Source organism: Podarcis vaucheri (genome assembly GCF_965113315.1).
Source record: "Podarcis vaucheri genome assembly, chromosome: 5".
NCBI lineage: Eukaryota > Metazoa > Chordata > Lepidosauria > Squamata > Lacertidae > Podarcis > Podarcis vaucheri.
The window spans coordinates 12044491-12063318 of NC_138763.1; the positions used below are offsets into that span (position 1 = coordinate 12044491).

The 18828-nt window shown below is 42.0% G+C and overlaps 1 protein-coding gene across 4 annotated transcripts; it reads right to left on the minus strand.

Annotated features, from left to right (window-relative positions):
• Nucleotides 1–1233: 1233 nt before the first annotated feature.
• On the minus strand, nt 1234–18679 carry ZNF639 (zinc finger protein 639). Of its 4 annotated transcripts, none has more exons than XM_082224451.1 (4): nt 18548–18679; nt 3986–4054; nt 3136–3243; nt 1234–2936 (listed from the first exon to the last, which is right to left on the minus strand). In XM_082224451.1, exons 2-4 carry the CDS (start codon nt 4041–4043, stop codon nt 1786–1788), a joined length of 1317 nt encoding a protein of 438 aa, XP_082080577.1. In that variant the 5' UTR covers nt 4044–4054; nt 18548–18679; the 3' UTR covers nt 1234–1785. The 4 variants fall into 4 exon arrangements, with proteins under 4 accessions (XP_082080577.1, XP_082080579.1, XP_082080578.1 ...); XM_082224453.1 differs by lacking the exon at nt 18548–18679 and adding an exon at nt 18520–18543; XM_082224452.1 differs by lacking the exon at nt 18548–18679 and adding an exon at nt 18191–18486.
• Nucleotides 18680–18828: the final 149 nt, after the last annotated feature.

Consider the following 18828-nt stretch of genomic DNA (forward strand, 5'->3'; position numbering starts at 1 on the left):
TTAAATTGTTATTTTTTTGCTATCTACTTTTACACTTGCATTATTTGCTGGTTTCATTTGCTACTGTGATGGCTTTTAAGATGGTTGTTTTAGGTTGCATCCAACATTAGTCAAATTCAGTACACTCGTTGAAGGTCTTCACTAATGTCCATTAATTTTAATGGGTCTACTCAGAGCAGAATTCAGTTTTATAGTCCTTTTTACCATGTTATGTATTTATAGAGGCTTTCGGACAGCTTGTAGTTGTATATTGGGTCGTATTTAAATTAGTGCTAAGGAGATCGTTCCATCAGTGCAAATCTTTCTACCTGCCCAACAGAACAACTTCCCCTCCACCACACTGTACTGGGGCTTACATAATATTTATTTGCAAGTGGCATGGAACAGGTTTTCCACAGAAAAATAAAGCACTGGAAAATCTGCTATCCCACATCACTGGTGTGAGACACACTCAGCTATATATGTATGACTCTCACCTGGGAGTGATGGTAGCAGAACAAGGAGATGAAACATGAAAGTGGCAAATGGAGGACTTGCGTAGGAGCTGTTTTTCCAACTTACTGACATCTACATAGTGTCCAGAACAAGAGCAAACTTTCAAGTCAGCTCTCAACTTCAGTACTTCTACATTTTCGCCTAATCTCAATGTGAGACCACTTTGGTTCAAACACAGATACTGCCACTTAATGCCTATACAGTGGTGCCCCGCAAGACGAATGCCTCGCAAGACGGAACACTCGCTAGACGAAAGAGTTTTCTGTTTTGGAGGTGCTTCGCAAAACGAATCTCCTATGGGCTTGCTTCGCAAGACGACAATGTCTTGCGAGTTCCTGCTGGTTTTTCCCCCTCCCCTTTTTCTAAGCCGCTAAGTCGCTTATCAGCTGATCCGATCAGCAGATAAGACGCTAAAAGCCACTAATAGCGCTAATCCGCTAATCTGTCAATGGGCTTGCTTCGCAAGACAAAAAAACCGCTAGACGAAGAGAATCACAGAACGGATTCTTTTCGTCTTGCGAGGCACCACTGTACTGTTATGAGCAGATCCCCCTCTAGATATTGGTAGATATTCATGCTATCACCTTAAATCTTCCCCTTGCCAGATTTTAAGGGACAGTTTTTCAATCATATAAATAATATTCTCTGCTCACAAAGTGGAACTTTTCATGGTGTCTTGTACAAATCTACACATCTCTACCTGCCACTTGATGATAATAGTACGGAACACAAATGACATACACATATCTGAGTATTTATTTTTGTCCCCCCCCAATAGGTACAAAACAACTTTATACTATGCTATCTTCATACACCAACTGCACATGCTATTATGCATTAACAGGTTCACTGACACACACAACTTCCCCCTCCCATCCCAACTTAACAGCTGTTTTCACTGATGTGCTCATTTTCTACCTGCAGAAATCCTGGTCAGGAAACCCAAAAATGCAGAGAAAAAGTCATTGATTGCACTGATTGAAAATTCACCGAACATTTCTTGAACAATCTGCATAGTACGTGTAAAGAAAGCTGGTGGGTTGGGTCTGCAGCCAGCTCACCCTACAGGGCTGCGAGTTCAAAGCCCTGGTTTCCATTAGAGCCAGGATTTATTACTGAACACAAGTAGGGCTACATCACAAGTAGGCCTCTGCCTATAGTGAGTCTTTCCTAGTGACATAGGAGTAGATTCATTTGAAGTTCATTCAAGGATAGCATATGTGAAAACATGTTTAAATTCTAATATTCTGAGCTAGATTCTGACACAAGGACACACAACAACAACATCAATCAATCAATTTCATGAATTTGAAGATGGCTTAAAAGGTCTTTTTCATTTCCAAATCTCATCAAGCATTCAGTGCACTTGTGAGGCAATTCAGCCGAATGCCTGAAGTCCAAGTGAATTTTGAGGTCTCCAATCTGCCCTGTCGAATATTCACAATATTGACACAAATAAATCCCTTCCGACATGTGCGTGTTCAAATGTTTGCAATATTCCAGCATGCCTGAAAAGCCCTTCCCGCAGTCATCACAAACATGGGGGAATATTTTGGTGTGCTCAATTGCCACATGCCGGTTGACATTGGTATGAAGCCTGCTGCGGAAGCCGCATACTTGGCACACAAAGAAGTTCTTGCATTTGTCAAAGCTGATTTTGTTGACCAGGCTGTACTGGCCTTGCTGCTGCCTGCTGTGGTAGCTGTCGCTCAACTCAATCAGCCGGCCTGCATGCTCATTCACCACATGGCTGTGCAAGTCCTCGGGGTCACTCGTCTCATGCTCACAAAACTGGCACAGGTACTGTTCATCACAGCTGTGCTCCTGGAAATGGAGGTACAGCTCACTGCTGGAGGAGAACTGGACGTCGCATTGCTCACACCAGTAAAGGTGGTCGCTGAAGTGTGTGTCTGCTATATGCTGGCTCAAGTTCTCAAACATTACTGTTTTGTAGTCACAGTATTTGCAAATGTAGGGATCTTCCTCGTGGATTTTTAAGTGTTCAATAAGCACTTTTTTAGAGGAGAACGTTTCTTTACATACCCGGCAGATGTTGCCCTCAGGACATGCCTTGTGCTTCAGGACAAGATGCTGCTTCAAATCTGAAAAGTACTTGCTGTTAAATGCGCAGCGCTCACATTTGTATAAGCCACTGCTGTTGGCCCGTAAGAGAGGCCATTTTGGTTGAATGGTGACATTCAAGGGAGGGTTTTTCTCAAGCACTTTGCAGCTTTCAACTGGGATTTCCTCCGTTTCCTCCGCTTCAAGCTTCTCCGGGGAAATAGTTTGAGTTTCTATGTCATGAACTTCAACAGCCTGGACTTCAGTAGTAGAAATTTCTACAGTCTGAATATCCAGTGGTTTCTCCTCTTCAGTTAAGCTGTCATTGAAGATAGGAGACTCACATGTGTCTTTAAAAATCCCATTATTAGCAGGTTTATCTGCAAAAAGGGAATAAAAGATATGCAAGATGAAAATCAGATGCACAGGTTTTTTCTTTTGCCATTTTAATGTGCCTGACAAAAATGTATCAAAGTACAATGGATAGAAATATTAGTTTTTAGAACCAATCCAAGTTCTACTGAGTTATGGACAAGGAGATCACATATGTGAATTAAAAAGCAAGATGCTAAACCTTACCTCGATTATCAGAAACCTTCAAGTCTAGCTGTTTCATAGAACACACACTGTAGCAGTGGTCTGAAAATATGCCGCTATTGTCTATGTATTTTGGGACGCCTGAAGAATCTAGACAGTTAGAAGGAAAGGCAAGTGTTAGCTTGACACACTTTTTTTGCTGCTTTCTGATGCAATGTACATAAACTACAACTGATATACTTTGCACTGATGACCAATGCTGAAAATAGTATTTAGAACTTATATAGCAATGTTTATTTCCAAAGTATGACAGAATCAAGGACATTGTGATCTTATGCTCAATTCCCTGCAGTAAATAAATTAACAAGGTTAACAAAGGAATCCAGAAATACTGTAAATGGATGGTATTTCAGTGGCAGTTATGGCTTTATAGTACGGAGGGCTTTGACTCCACAATCCCATCACTTTGCCTTTTCTCAGAATAGCCTAGACAACAAATTATTATTTAGCATATTTCTCTCAGAAGCAACAATGCTAACAAAGCATACAGAAATCCTTTTGCTCCTTATTTGATACTATGGTGACAGCAATGGTGCTACTTCAGACACCAATGAGCATTACTGTGTGTTGTACACAACACTGTAGTTTCTGGACAAACTTCTATTTCAGTCATACTGTAATCGAGAACCATAAAGGTTTGCAGCTTTTATACTGAACGTACAACATTATAACTACATATATTATATGCATAATATAGTTGATACTTAGTTTTGAAAAATAAGCTATTCTTTACCTACCCATTTCAAAATGTATCTTGTGACTATTTACCTGCTTTATTCACAAGATAACTAATAGCTTTCTGTAAATGAAATAGGTAAACATATTAATCTACCTGAGTAGCGTGAGGGGTGCAGAGTCTTCCTTTTCCTCTTCTTTGGATGTTCATTCATTTTGCTTCAGTCTAAATGAACTGAAATAAAAAAGAACAGAAAGAAAAACAATAAACTTGTTGAAGCTCCTTTACAGTTAGTTAGATGGGAAGATAATATGCACAACACAAGTCAATAATTTAACCACCCCTGCTATGCATCAATGTGATCAGCAAAATGATATTTGCCGAGTCTTAAGGCTCTAAGTAACAAGAGATTGTGTGTCACTGGAAGACTTCTGACTCCTGTCAGTCACAACAGGATTTTTCAGGGTAAAAGGCCCATCTATTAAAATTAGCTTGTGCTGGTTTGTGTTAGATTGCTGCAATTAATTTTTTAATGTAATTTATCTGCACTGTTGGGTATTCCTTGTTGCATGCCTTTATTATATGTAGGTGCCCACATTGGGCATTAGTATAGTTTAGCTTAGCAATGAAAATAAAGGGTTTTATCCACTAGTTGCACAAGCAAGGCAACTTGAATAACCAATCTTTCTTTTCTCTTCCTCCATAGGGTTAGGCCCCCCTCCTGAACTGTGTGGGCTGTGTTGCACACAACTGCAGTGTGAGGGGGAAATTGCCTGAAACCAGACTGAGAGATCTTGGGCCAGCAGCACTTAATGTGCTATTTGAAAACATTGGTGAGGATACTATCTATGTATCAAAGTCAGAAGGACAACAGGGGAACATAGATATGAATCCACTGTGGCTGCTTTGCTATTGAAGGATTTTGTTTCTCAGAGACCAACACATTTTGCCTAGTTTTGTAGCTAGTCAAAATTCATGTTTGTCATTGATGCTGCCCTCCCCTGAAGAAAAAGAAATGAAACTTTCACTGCACCGTCAAACAATTTTAATCTCACTTTTGGAATCGAAAGTGATGTGACTGGACAGAAAAAGATGAGGCAGTTCTCTCACCATTTCCCCCTTTGATAAACTGCTGAATGACATTTTACAACCAAGGGTCTATTCTTGTGTTATTTTCAAATTGGACTTAATTAGATATTAGATATGTTCCTCCCTGGGTTTACATAATAGAATGTGAGGAAAAGAACTGGGTCTTCCAAATTACTAGATGAACTCTTCATTAGAAGCTGAAGAACTGTCAACTATACAACTTCTTACAACAGAGGAAACATCTGAAGGAAGAAATAAATCAAGCATCAAAAGAAACCTAATCAGATTAGAGAAACTATGCAAAGCACAAACTATTCTTATGATCTGTTTGTAAATTACCTTGAGACACATGTGGGAGGAGACGAATGAATTAATTAACAACAATTTGAGGACTAGGATCTCCTTGCTTTGAAATATTAATCAGGACTTCCGGAGGCGGCGCGAAACGGGTAATGGCGGTCCTCTTTGCGCTGCAGAGAGGGGCTCCGCAGAAAAGGGTTGTTTGCTACGGCGAAGCGACGACCCATTAAGTTAAACCACGAGCAGAGCGAGCTCGTGGCCGTGGGATCCGGCGGGCACCGAGAGCGACCCCCAAAACGAAGAAGGGACCCCGTAAGGGGCTCCGGAAGCGCGGAGGGGAAGCGGTGCTGTGGATTCATCGCTCTTTCTGCGGGAGTGAAGCCGCGCGGCCGTTACCGATGAGCGCCGACCTTTCTTCCTTTACATTGGATTACAAATCAACTACTCGTGAGTAGGATTTATATGAGATTGGATTACAAATTGTGAATTCGGCTGAAAGCGGGAGACGAGAAAAAGGAAGTCCGTCTCCCGGAGGTGCTTAATGATTAAAGGCAAAGAAACTGACAAGCTGGAAGCAATAGAAAAAGGTTTTAAAAAGAGAGATACCATACGTCTGGAGAAGCTTGGAAATTGAAGGGAAAGGCAAGTTATTTCTAATTTTCTGTGACTGTGTCTATTTTAATTGGGGTTTCTTCTCTGCTAAAATTTTCAAAACTTTAAAGACTTGAGAATCCCTAGCCCTGGACTTGCAGCGGGTAAAAGTTATGTTGCGGATATATTTACAAAGTTGAAACAGATGTCTACCGGTGGATACAATTAAGCAACAGTATTTTGCACCTTTTAAGAAACTATTGTGGCAAAATTGAGAGGGCTCTGCAAGAAGGAAAAGTTCTTCTCTAAAGATATTTATTAACTTGTCTAATTGTAGGAACTTTAATGGCGACTGAAACTTTGTTTCTTCTTTCATGAACTGAGCTATACTCCCTCTAGTGGAGTTTGGGATTTACAATTTCCTGAGAACTGACTTTGTTTTGTCTCTCTGTGGCTTGGTGACTCATTCTGAGGCCTGTCTTTCCCATGGAACTTTTGACAGCGTGACCTTGAATCCAAAGACAGGTGTGGAATGAGGGTGGAATGAGTGGCAAACCAAAAACAAGAGCTGCGTCGAAAGCAGGGAAAGGCAAATTGGTACAAACAACTTTGGTTTCCCAGGGCCGTAGATCTTCAGTCCCTGCGGTACTACAGGCTGTATCATTACCAACAACCCCAGCTGAAGAATTAGAACAATTAACAAGTGAAGAAGATATGGCAGCTGGGGGATCCAACATTCTTCTAGAGGAAATGCTACAACAATTTGCAATTTTGAACAAAAAAGTGGATGATCAGACTGCAAAAATTGACTTAGCTACATCTTCAATTAACAAACTTTCTGAACAGGTGGCTAAGCATTCACAAGATATTGGAAACCTAAAGGACGTAGTATCTGAAAATCGAAAACTGGCCGAGGCTGCGAATGAGAAAGTAGAAGCAGTAACTAAAGAAGTAGAGGAACTGAAAGGAGAGGTAAGGCCACTCCATAAACATATTACTGACCAGCAGGCCTATCTGTCTTTGGTGGAACTGCGAAACAAGGAAAATAATTTGAGATTACGCTTTATTCCAGAGATTGAGAAAGAGGATTTGACTGGCTTTTTGACAGCAGAATTTTCTAAATTCTGGGGCATAAACGAAGATACAGATTTTAAAATAACAACTGCATTTAGATTGGGAAGGGCGGCTGGGAAGGACAGACCTAGGGACTGTTTGATTATCTTAAGGACCAAGCAGGAGAGAGACAAGCTACTTGACCTACACTTTAATAAAGCACTTGAGATCCAGGACAGAAGAGCACAAATTTACAAGGACATACCTAAACAATTACTGGATCTAAGATCTAACTACACCGACCTAACTGGACTTTTGAGAGGCAACGGAATACCTTACAGGTGGGAGTTTCCACAGGGTCTTTCGTTTAAATACAAAGGAAAGAAGATAAAGATCAAAACGAAAGAGGATAGCCAGAAGTTCCTACACGACCACGGAGAAGACTTGCAGAAAGGAGTGGCAGCCATTTGGCCACCACCAGTGCTAGGAAAAGAACCACCACCTTCGGATTTGGACAAAAAAGAAGACACCCAATAAGAGTAACAACAGATTGATACAGGATGTCTCTGCAGCTTTACAGTTGGAACATTAATGGCGCGAATTCCCCAGAAAAACGCAAAAGGATTTTTTATATATTAAAGAAAGAGAACTTGGACATAATTTGCTTGCAAGAAACCCATGTGACCAGGTTACATAGGAAGGTGTTAATAAACAAAAGATTAGGCCAAGAATTTATCTCATCAGACCGAGTTAAGAAGAGAGGTGTGGTGATCTATGCTAAAGAGAATTTATCACCAAAATTTTTGTTTAAAGATGAACAAGGAAGAATCCTGGCTATTGAAATTTCGACCCAAGGAGAAAAAGTTTTGATACTAGGAATCTATGCACCAAATGAGGGGAAATCAGAATTTTATAAGAAGCTGCATGAGACACTACTGGACTATCTGGACTACTCCAACATCATTATGATGGGAGATATGAATGGGGTTGTCTCCACTTTGATGGATAAGTCACAGAATCAGAATCTGACTAAAGATGGAAGACTACCAAAAACTTTCTTTGAATTAACTGACAATATGGACTTAATTGATTTATGGAGGACGAGAAACCCCCTAGGTAAAGAAGGAACTTTCTTTTCTGAGGCCCACCTGTCATGGACAAGAATCGACCAAATCTGGGCAACTAGAGGGCTGGCACCTAAGACTACAAAAATAGAAATCTGCCCAAAGACTTGCTCCGACCATAACGCTTTGAAAATGGAAATGAGATTTACTACTGCCGATTCCTTCAGATGGAAAATGAATGACAACTTGTTAAGAGATCAAGAGATCGTAAAGAAGGCCCAAAAAACTTTAAAGGATTATTTCGAAATCAACTTGAATACCTCAGTGGAAAAAAGAATTATCTGGGACGCAAGCAAAGCTGTTATGAGAGGGTTCCTGATACAACAGAATACAATCAAGAAAAAACTTTGGAATAGTAAAAAAGACAAGATTTTGGAGAAGATAAGTGATGGGGAGAAAAAATTAAGAGTGAATCCAAAATCAAAAGAGACTTTAAGAGAAATAAAATTCCACCAGTCACAATACGCGAAATTGATTAACCAAGAAGTGGAATGGAAAATCAAACAAATGAAACAAAGATCCTTTGAATCTGCAAACAAATGTGGGAAACTACTTGCTTGGCAGTTGAAAAAGAGACAAAAATTAAATTATGTCACCAACCTAGAAGTTGAAGGGAAAAACTTTCAGAAACCAGGAGAAATTAGAAAGTGTTTCCAGAAATATTTTAAAAAATTGTATACACAAGAACCTGAGGAAGCAATTGAGATAGAACAATTCTTGAAAGATAATGGCCTTCCAAAATTATCTCAAGAGAAGAGATCAATCTTGAATTGTAAAATAACACTACAGGAAATCGAGGATGCCATTCAGAATATGCAACTAGGCAAATCTCCGGGCCCCGATGGACTTACCTCCAAATATTACAGGACTTTAAAAGACTATCTGATACAACCATTAATGGAGGTTTGCAACTATATTATGGGGGGAGGGAGGACACCAGATACGTGGAAAGAAGCATTCATCACATTGATACCTAAAGTGGAAACTGAAAAGACTCAACTTAAGAACTATCGCCCCATCTCACTCCTAAATGTGGATTACAAAATATTTGCGGACGTTTTGGCTAACAGATTTAAAAAAGTATTAAATGAAGTAATTCATAAGGACCAAGCAGGCTTTCTCCCAGGTAGACATTTGTATGATAATACCAGGAACATTATCGATATTTTGGAACTTTTACAAACAAATATTAACACCAAAGCGGTGTTAATCTTTATCGACGCGGAGAAGGCCTTTGATAATATTTCTTGGAAATTTATGAAGAAAAACTTGGAAGGGATGGGAGTGGGAAGGGGGTTTGAGAACGGAATAGAGGCAATCTATTCTGAACAAAAAGCTAAGTTGATAGTGAACAATGTGGTGACAGAAGAACTTCATATTGAAAAAGGAACACGCCAAGGGTGCCCCCTATCCCCTCTGTTGTTTATCTCAGTCCTGGAGGTTTTGCTGAACATGATAAGGGAGGATCGGCAGGTACAAGGAATACGGGTCGGAGCGAAACAATATAAACTGAAAGCATTTGCAGATGACTTGGTTTTAACATTACAGGAGCCAGAACCTAGTACAAAAAGAGTTTTGGAATTGATTCAGAAATTTGGTCGGGTGGCGGGTTTTAAGCTGAACAAACAAAAAACTAAGGTGTTAGGGAAAAACCTGACGGTTACTGAAACAGAGGAGTTTCAGAAAGAAACAGAACTAAACATTGTTAAAAAAGTGAAATACCTGGGGGTCAATCTGTCTTCTAAGAATTTGAATCTATTTAAAGATAACTATGAAAAATGTTGGTCAGAAGTTAAAAAAGACTTAGAAATTTGGTCAAGATTGAAATTATCCTTGTTAGGCCGAATCGCAGCTATAAAAATGAACGTTTTGCCAAAAATGTTGTTTTTGTTCCAGGCCTTGCAGATTGTGGACAGAGTGGATTGTTTTGGAAAGTGGCAGAAGGACATTTCTAAATTTGTCTGGCAGGGCAAAAAGCCCCGAATAAAGTTTAAAATATTAACTGATGCAAAGGAGAGAGGGGGGTTTGCCCTGCCGGACTTAAGGTTATACTACGAAGCTGCGGCCTTCTGCTGGATGAAAGATTGGATTTTATTGGAAAACACTGATGTCCTAGATCTGGAAGGCTTCAACAATTCGCTAGGTTGGCATGCGTATTTGTGGTATGACAAGGGGAAAACACATGGAATGTTCAAAAACCATATTGTCAGGAAAGCAATATACATGGTCTGGAAAAAATACAAAGACTTATTGGAAAGTAAAACTCCGAGGTGGATTTCACCAATAGAGGCCAAAGCTCGGAAAACATCCAATATGGAGGCATATTGGCCGAAATATTGGGAAATAATAGAGAATATTGGAGGTAATTGGAGATTGCAGAGCTTTGAAAAACTAAAAGATAAGGTGCAAAATTGGCTACACTATGCCCAAATTAATGAGGTTTTCAAGCTAGATAAAAAAATAGGATTCCAGGTGGAAAAATCGAAACTTGAGACAGAGCTGTTAGAACCAAAGACCAAGGTAATATCGAGAATGTACAACTTGCTGCTTAAATGGAACACTCAGGATGAGACAGTTAAATCAGCCATGATAAAATGGGCTCAAGACATTGGTTATAACATCATGTCAGAAGACTGGGAAAAGTTATGGACCACCGGTATGAAGTTCACGGCATGTAATGCCTTGAAAGAAAATATTATGAAAATGGTGTACAGGTGGTACATGACCCCAGTCAAACTTGCTAAGATATACCATTTGTCTGACAATAAATGTTGGAAATGCAAGGAGGCTGAAGGGACATTCTTCCACCTCTGGTGGACGTGCCCAAGATTGAAGGCCTTTTGGGAAATGATCTATAATGAGTTAAAGAAGGTGTTTAAGTACACCTTTCCCAAGAAACCAGAGGCCTTTCTTCTGGGCATTGTCGGCCAGAAGGTGTTAAAAAAGGACAGAACTTTCTTTATGTACGCTACAACTGCAGCAAGAATCCTTATCGCCAAATACTGGAAGACCCAAGATTTGCCCACACTGGAGGAGTGGCAGACGCAACTGATGAACTATATGGAACTGGCTGAGATGACTGCAAGAATCCGGGACCTGGGAGAAGAGGCAATGGAGGAGGACTGGAAAAAATTTAAAGACTATTTGCAAAAGTATTATAAGTTGTATGAAACATAAGATGACATATGATTCAGAACGCTAGCCCCAGCAACGAAATTTAATTATTTATGAAATTGTTAATATTTGTGAAAGAACCAAAGTTTAAATGGGTTAAAATGATATCAGGTTATATTTTTAGAGTAAATGGAGAACAAGAGATTTAAACTTAAATTGCAATTGAAAATATAAAGAAATATATGAAATAAGGGTATAATTTGCTGATGATTTTATTATCAAGAATGCATTATCCGGGGGATGTGGGGAAGTCCAATGGAAATTTGAAAAAAAGTTATTGAAATGGAATCCTTTGTTTTCTTTTCTTATCTTTTCTTTTGTTCTGTTTTTTCTTCTGTTTTACTTGTAATTTGGAAAAATGCAATAAAATTATTATAAAAAAAAAAATGAAATATTAATCAGTCACATAGGCAGAGATTTAAAGAAGAGGTGCTCCCTTGTATAATACACAACAGGAGTGGGTAACCTCTGGCCTTTCAGATACAGTTATACCTCGTGTTGTGTCTGCTTCATGTTGCGTCTTTTCGCGTTACGTCCCGCAGCAACCCAGAAGTACCAGAACAGGTTACTTCCAGGTTTCGCTGCTCACGCCTGCGCAGAAGCGCTAAATTGCGGCATAAGCGCCAAATCACGCCATGCGCCTGTGCAGACACAGCACTTCGAGTTGCAGGCATTTCACGTTACGGATGGGTCTCTAGAACAGATTCTCATCAGCCCCAACCAGCACAGTTAATTGTCCAGGATTATGGGAGTTGTAACAAAGATATGTAACAAAGGCGTCTGGAGAGCCTCCCTGGGGAAAGCATTCCACACGCGGGGGGCCACCACAGAAAAGGGCTGTTCTCATGGTGCCATCCTCTGTGGAGGAAGCACATGAAGAAGGGCCTCAGATTGTGACTGCAGGGTCTGGGGCAGAGGAGAAGTGGTCCTTGAATTATTATGGCCCAGAGCTGTTTAACGATATAGAAATTATAAGTCAAAATCAGCACTTTGAATTGGGCCTGAAAAATAACCAGCAGCCACTGATTATTAACCAGCAGCCACTTCTGCACCAGCTGAAGTTTCTGAACTGTCTTCAGAGGCACCTCATGTATAACATGTTGCAGTAATCTAGCCTAGAGGTTACCAGAGCATAAATGACAGAAGTTAGGCTATTCCAGACCAGATAGGGCCACAGCTGGGCCACAGAGGCTACCTGAGCCTCAAGCGACAGCAACGGATCAAGAAGCACCCCTAAGGTGTGGCCTTGCTCCTTCAGAGGAAGTGAACCACATCAATAGCAAGCCATTTCCCATCCATCTGATCTAGAGAACACACTAACAGTGCCTCAGTCTTATCTGGATTGAGCTTCCATTTATTGGGTCTCATCCAGTCCATTACAGAGGCAAGACATCAGTTCAGTACATTCACTGCCACACCTGCAGGTGTAAAGGAGAATCAGAGCTGTGTCTCAGCAGCATATTGCTGACAATATGCTCCAAAACTCTAGATGATCTCACTTAGTGATTTCATGCAGATATTAAACAGCATGGGGAATAAAATCAAACCCTGAGAAACCCCACAATGAAGGCATCACGGGGCAGAAGAGCACTCCTGCAGCATCACCCTCTGGGAACAACCATCCAAGTAGGACAGGAACCACTGCAAAGCAGTGCCACCCACCCCTAACCTGGACAACTGCTCCAGAAGGATACCATGGTCAATGGTATCAAAAGCCACAGAGAAGCAGGGGAGAATTCTAACAGTTAGAATGGAGATTGGATACGAGACGTGTGTTGCAGGGAGGTTTGGTCTTGGGGAGGGCGAGCCGAAGATTTATTACTTTCGATGAGATTGCGAACTGGAAGGGGCAGCCCCCCTGGAAAAAGACTACCACATTTTTCGCTCTATAAGACGCACCAGACCACAAGATGCACCTAGTTTTTGGAGAAGGAAAACAAGAAAAAAAAATATTCTGAATCTCAGAAGCCAGAACAGCAAGAGGGATCGCTGTGCAGTGAAAGCAGCAATCCCTCTTGCTGTTCTGGCTTCTGGGATAGCTGCATTCGCTCCATAAGACGCACACACATTTCCTCTTACTTTTTAGGAGGGAAAAAGTGAGTCTTATAGAGCAAAAAACACGGTAATTTACGATGCAACAGGTCGGGAAAGTTAAAGAGCGAGCTTTTAGACTGTATTTCATCGGAACGACAAGATGGCGATTGCTTGCTCGAGCGGAAATGCCTGGACTATTGGAATTTAAGAGAGAGCAGCACAAAGTCCACACAGAACTACAAATAAGACTGGTTTTTTTTTCCAATCCACTTGCGGAGCAATTCGGAGGTGAAGGAAAAGGAAAAGGAAAATGAGTAATGACAAGGATTGAGAAGAGGGGACTGGAAATATCATTCTTAATATGAAAGTAGTAGAAAATATTCGAGGATTGGACTCCTGCCGATCAAGAAGCATGGGTACCCCCCACAAAAAGAATTTACAATTTGGAAAATAATTGGATTACATGATATGTATTGTTATAATTTGGATCAATTGGTTTGATGTGTTTAATTTGGTAATATGAAACTTAATAAAAATTATTTTTTAAAAAAGAGAAGCAGGGGAGAATTAACAAGGACACACTTCACCCTGTCTGTCCTGACATAGGTCAGTTTTAAATCAGTTTCTTAGAAACTGAGTTTCTCTGAAGCTGATCGTCCTTACAGCAGGAAAAAATGCATTTCACATTCCCAGTTCACAAATGAGAAATGTTACCAGGGCACTTTGTGAATGGGTGTAAGTTCGCTGGAGAACAACTTCAACAGCAGCTGAGGACAACAAAAAGAGCCAAGAGTCAAATTAGGATATTCTTGAAGATGGAAATATTTTCAACAGGGAATTTCTGTTCAATCACAGAGATTATCTCTTATGTGACATGCAAGCTGGTATTGTATAGTAACTAGTGATTCACAAAGTGCCTGTTTTAAATATCACCCCTGCCAACATGTCACTAGGTGGTCTGAGGGAAGTCAGTAGTAGTAATATTTTCAAATTACTAATCCTGCTCTTGACTTTACCATGCCTGAAATCCTAAATAACCAAGTGTGCACTATTCAACATTTTTAAAAATTGAAAACAGAAAGCATATCTCGATGTGTCTAACTGCAGTAACTCTTAAGGCAATCTAGTCAATAATATGTATTTTTTGAAATGTGGCATTGCTCCACCCAAAGTATTGTTCCCTGAACTTCAGCTATAATCATATTCACATTAGTCATCAGCATAAGGCATTAATCAAGGGGAGAACTAGGACCAGACAAAATTATTTTGGGGATTGAAAATTCGTGTTGCTGTAGAGATATGCAGTATTTACACCTGCACTGGCTCCTCACCAATTGACAATGTAGACACAGTGCAGCACTGGATCAGCAAAAGGGGCGGGTGGGTTGTAGCATGTACATCTGGATTGCAATGCTCACTAGGGACTGTCCCTGGAGAAAAACAACCTACATATTCCTGGATCTTTCCCAATATACTCAATGTACTCTGAAACTGCTTATAAACACAGGCTTCCTGATCAAGTACTAGTTGACCCATATGGCCTCATGCACCATTCCAGCTCAAATGTCTGACCTTTGCCTGACTGGAATAATTTCCGTGAGACAATACAGTTGCGAGAGTGTTGCCTCTGGCGAACCCAGAAATAACCAGTCAGCTGGAGGTTATTCACTTGAAAGCAAGGGATGCATTCTGGAGCACAGAATCTCTGTAAGAGCTCTCTGTCCTGTTGCCTAGAGAGACATGAAGGAGAGTGTTCTACAAAAGGATCCTAGATCACCAAGTTCAGGGATCAGGGCCTACTGCAAGAGTTAGGCCAAGACTCCTTTGTCCCACAATCTGAATTTCAGAAAATTCAGTTTTATCTTTAAAAGCACAAGTTTTCATCACAGAACAACAGTCATTGTTGAGAAGATAAATTTGAAACTATGTAAGCAGCATGTGAAAATGGGCAAATCTGAGATACGAAAACTAGGCGCTAAATGGCACCTTAAACCCAGGTTATGGGAGCAACAACAGAATGTCTAGGCACAATTTTTAATAACAAGAATACAAAGCTGAAAATGAATGAACTTCAGCTAAAATATTTTGTTTGATTTCACATGGTCTAGACCTTCCCCTGTCCACCCCCCTAATATACTTCTTCTCCAGTCTTCAGAGAGTAGCTGGAAGTGGGGAGGCAGAAAAAGGCCATCCTTTCCTTCCACTCTGCAGTTTTATTCTGAAATCCTAGGCACAGTACAGTACCCAGAGTTCAGAAACTGCTTGTGCTAATGAAATTGCATTGCAAAATGTCCTAAAACAATGGGAGTTTCGAACACTGCTATCGATACCTGCACATCTGGACAACACATTAAGCAGAATGAGGTTGTTAGAATCCCAGGAAATGCAATGGAGCATTCCATCTCAAATACCAGAGGGGAACTACTATTTTTAAAAAATGTTTCTCAAAATAAGTCTCCTGTCAAGTAAAATATAAATCAAGGATAAGTGTTTTAGCACAGTGAACTAAATATCTACTTGCAGGTAGCATTTTTTAAAAGATATAACTTTTTTTTTAAAAAAAAGTGTCCATCAATCATGACTTGATATCTGAAAAGATACAGTTTTCTCCATGTCAGTACCACCTAATATGCTTTGAGGATATATATGCTGCACAAGAATCCTCCTGCAAGTGTTACAAGGAACCAAAAGATTCTAGAATGGGCGCCCTTTCATTATTCCAAATAAACCTATCCCCAATCCCAGAAAACAGGTCTTCTCACATGGGATATTTCTACCAGGAATGGGTATAAGAAAGAAAAACAGCCAGCTTTCCACCCTATGAAAGCCTCCTCTTACACTTACACACACACCACAAACACACACAAGGGTGGCATACGTCCCTGCCTTAAAAAGTGTGTAGACTGCAGAAATGATGGGTAGTGGAAGAGATAAAAAGCAGATCCTCTCACCTGCCTCTTTCCTTCTCCTTAGCACAAGTGGGCTCAACACATAAGAGCAGCCTGCTGAATCAGATCAACAGCCTATCTAGTCCAGCATCCTGTTCTCACAGAGGCCAACCAGATAGCACTATGTGAGCACAAAAGCACTCTCCCCCCCCCCCCGGTTTCCAGCAACTGATATTCAGAAGCATTGCTACCGCCAACTGTGCCAGTAGAGCATAGCCACCATGGCTAATGGCCATTGATAACCCTCTTCTACAAGATGGGTGACACCTGGCTTGAGAGCAGTACATGTGAAAAGGATCTAGGAGTCTTGGTTGACCACAAACTTGACATGAGCCAACAGTGTGACGCGGCAGCTAAAAAAGCCAATGCAATTCTGGGCTGCATCAATAGGAGTATAGCATCTAAATCAAGGGAAGTAATAATGCCACTGTATTCTGCTCTGGTCAGACCTCACCTGGAGTACTGTGTCCAGTTCTGGGCACCACAATTCAAGAAGGACACTGACAAACTGGAACGTGTCCAGAGGAGGGCAACCAAAATGGTCAAAGGCCTGGAAACGATGCCTTATGAGGAACGGCTAAGGGAGCTGGGCATGTTTAGCCTGGAGAAGAGGAGGTTAAGGGGTGATATGATAGCCATGTTCAAATATATAAAAGGATGTCACATAGAGGAGGGAGAAAGGTTGTTTTCTGCTGCTCCAGAGAAGCGGACACGGAGCAATGGATCCAAACTACAAGAAAGAAGATTCCACCTAAACATTAGGAAGAACTTCCTGACAGTAAGAGCTGTTCGACAGTGGAATTTGCTGCCAAGGAGTGTGGTGGAGTCTCCTCCTACTTTGGAGGTCTTTAAGCAGAGGCTTGACAACCATATGTCAGGAGTGCTCTGATGGTGTTTCCTGCTTGGCAGGGGGTTGGACTCAATGGCCCTTGTGGTCTATTCCAACTCTATGATTCGATGATTCCTCTTAAAGCCATTCTTGGGAAAGCAAGTTTCATAGTCTGAGGAAGTAACATTCAGATTTATTGGCTGTCCACAAGTTTTAGTGTTATGAGAGAGGAAGATAAACCTTACTCTGCCCACTTTCTCCACGCCACACATAATTTTATAAACTTCTTTCATGTTGCTTCCCATTCGCCCTTTCTCTAAACTACAACTGTCCAAACGCCGCAATCTTTCTTCACAGGAGTTGCCAACCTCAAGGGCCACTCCTGACTCTATAGATAATTTGTGACCCTTCCATCCTTCCAGGGAGCCCAACTGAATGCTATAAAAATCCAGCCTCGTTGAATCACCACCCCTAAAAGCAGCAAACCCCCAAGCCCCGTCCCCACTGCTTTCAAACCACGTTGTCCCTCCAGGCGCCCCATCCTACATTTGTGTTTTTACATGGTCACGAGCTGCGTCCGCCTCCTCACAACCCGCCGAATCGGACGCGGAAGCTCCGCTGGGGTGGTTCTCTAAGTCGCTCCCGGGCGCATAAAGCGCGCAGGCATGTATTAGGATGCCTTGTGTGCTGCTGCCATTTACCATTAATTGATTAACTGGGTTCCTATGTGGTTTCAAAGGACGCAGGTGGCGCTGTGGTTTAAATCACTGAGCCTAGGACTTGCCAATCAGAAGGTCGGCGGTTCGAATCCCCGCGACAGGGTGAGCTCCCGTTGCTCGGTCCCTGCTCCTGCGAACCTAGCAGTTTGAAATCACGTCAAAGTGCAAGTAGATAAATAGGTACCACTCCGGCGGGAAGGTAAACGGTGTTTCCGTGCGCTGCTCTGGTTCGCCAGAAGCGGCTTAGTCATGCTGGCCACATGGAAGCTCCTTTGGCCAATAAAGCAAGATGAGCACCGTGCCCCCAGAGTCAGTCACGAATGGACCTAGTGGTCAGGGGTCCCTTTACCTTTTGCAGTGGTACCTCAGGTTAGAAGAGTGTGTAACCTGAAGCGTATGTAACCTGAAGCATATGTAACCACTATATGCCGGTTTTACATAAAGACACACGTTGCTCCCTCCCTCTCTCTCTGCCCCCCCCCAAATAACTGGCTACCCACCTCAGAAGGTGAGAGGTACATTCATAATGGGATGGATCCTCTGACAAGAGATAATAAACGGTCTGAACGTAATCAAGCCTGGGTCCATCCTGCAGATGATGATGATGATGAGGGTGGGTGTGTGGAGCTAGCGAGCCTCCTACAAGCCCACAAAGCTGAAGAGAATTAAGGCGCCCGAGTTGCCTCAGAGTTTGCGGGGGGGGGGGCGCGCCATGGATAATAATAATAATAAATAGCGGGATTCCCTTCTTCCCTTCTCCCCCTTCCAGTGGCAGGAGGACGTTTGGGGGAAAAAGGAGGCCGCACCTTCCTTCCCTCCCCACACCTACCTCACGCCTTCCCCGCCACAGGACTCACCTTGAGCAGCAGGCCGCAAGCGGCGCCTCACACACGCGCCGCCGCCGCAACGGAAGATGGGGAGGGGAGGGAGGGGCGGAGGAGAGGAGCGCGCGCGCGCGCCGTGTTGCCCCGCCCCTGACGCAGCTGGGCGCATGCGGGCGTCGACGCCACGCCTCCCTTACCCCTGAGGGCCTCGCGGTAAGACCGGCCGATCTAACACGCCCAGGCAGGGAGGTGTGTCCTAGGATGGACAGCATGGTTAGTGGGGTTCCGCCTCTGTGTCCACGGCGACTCTTTGC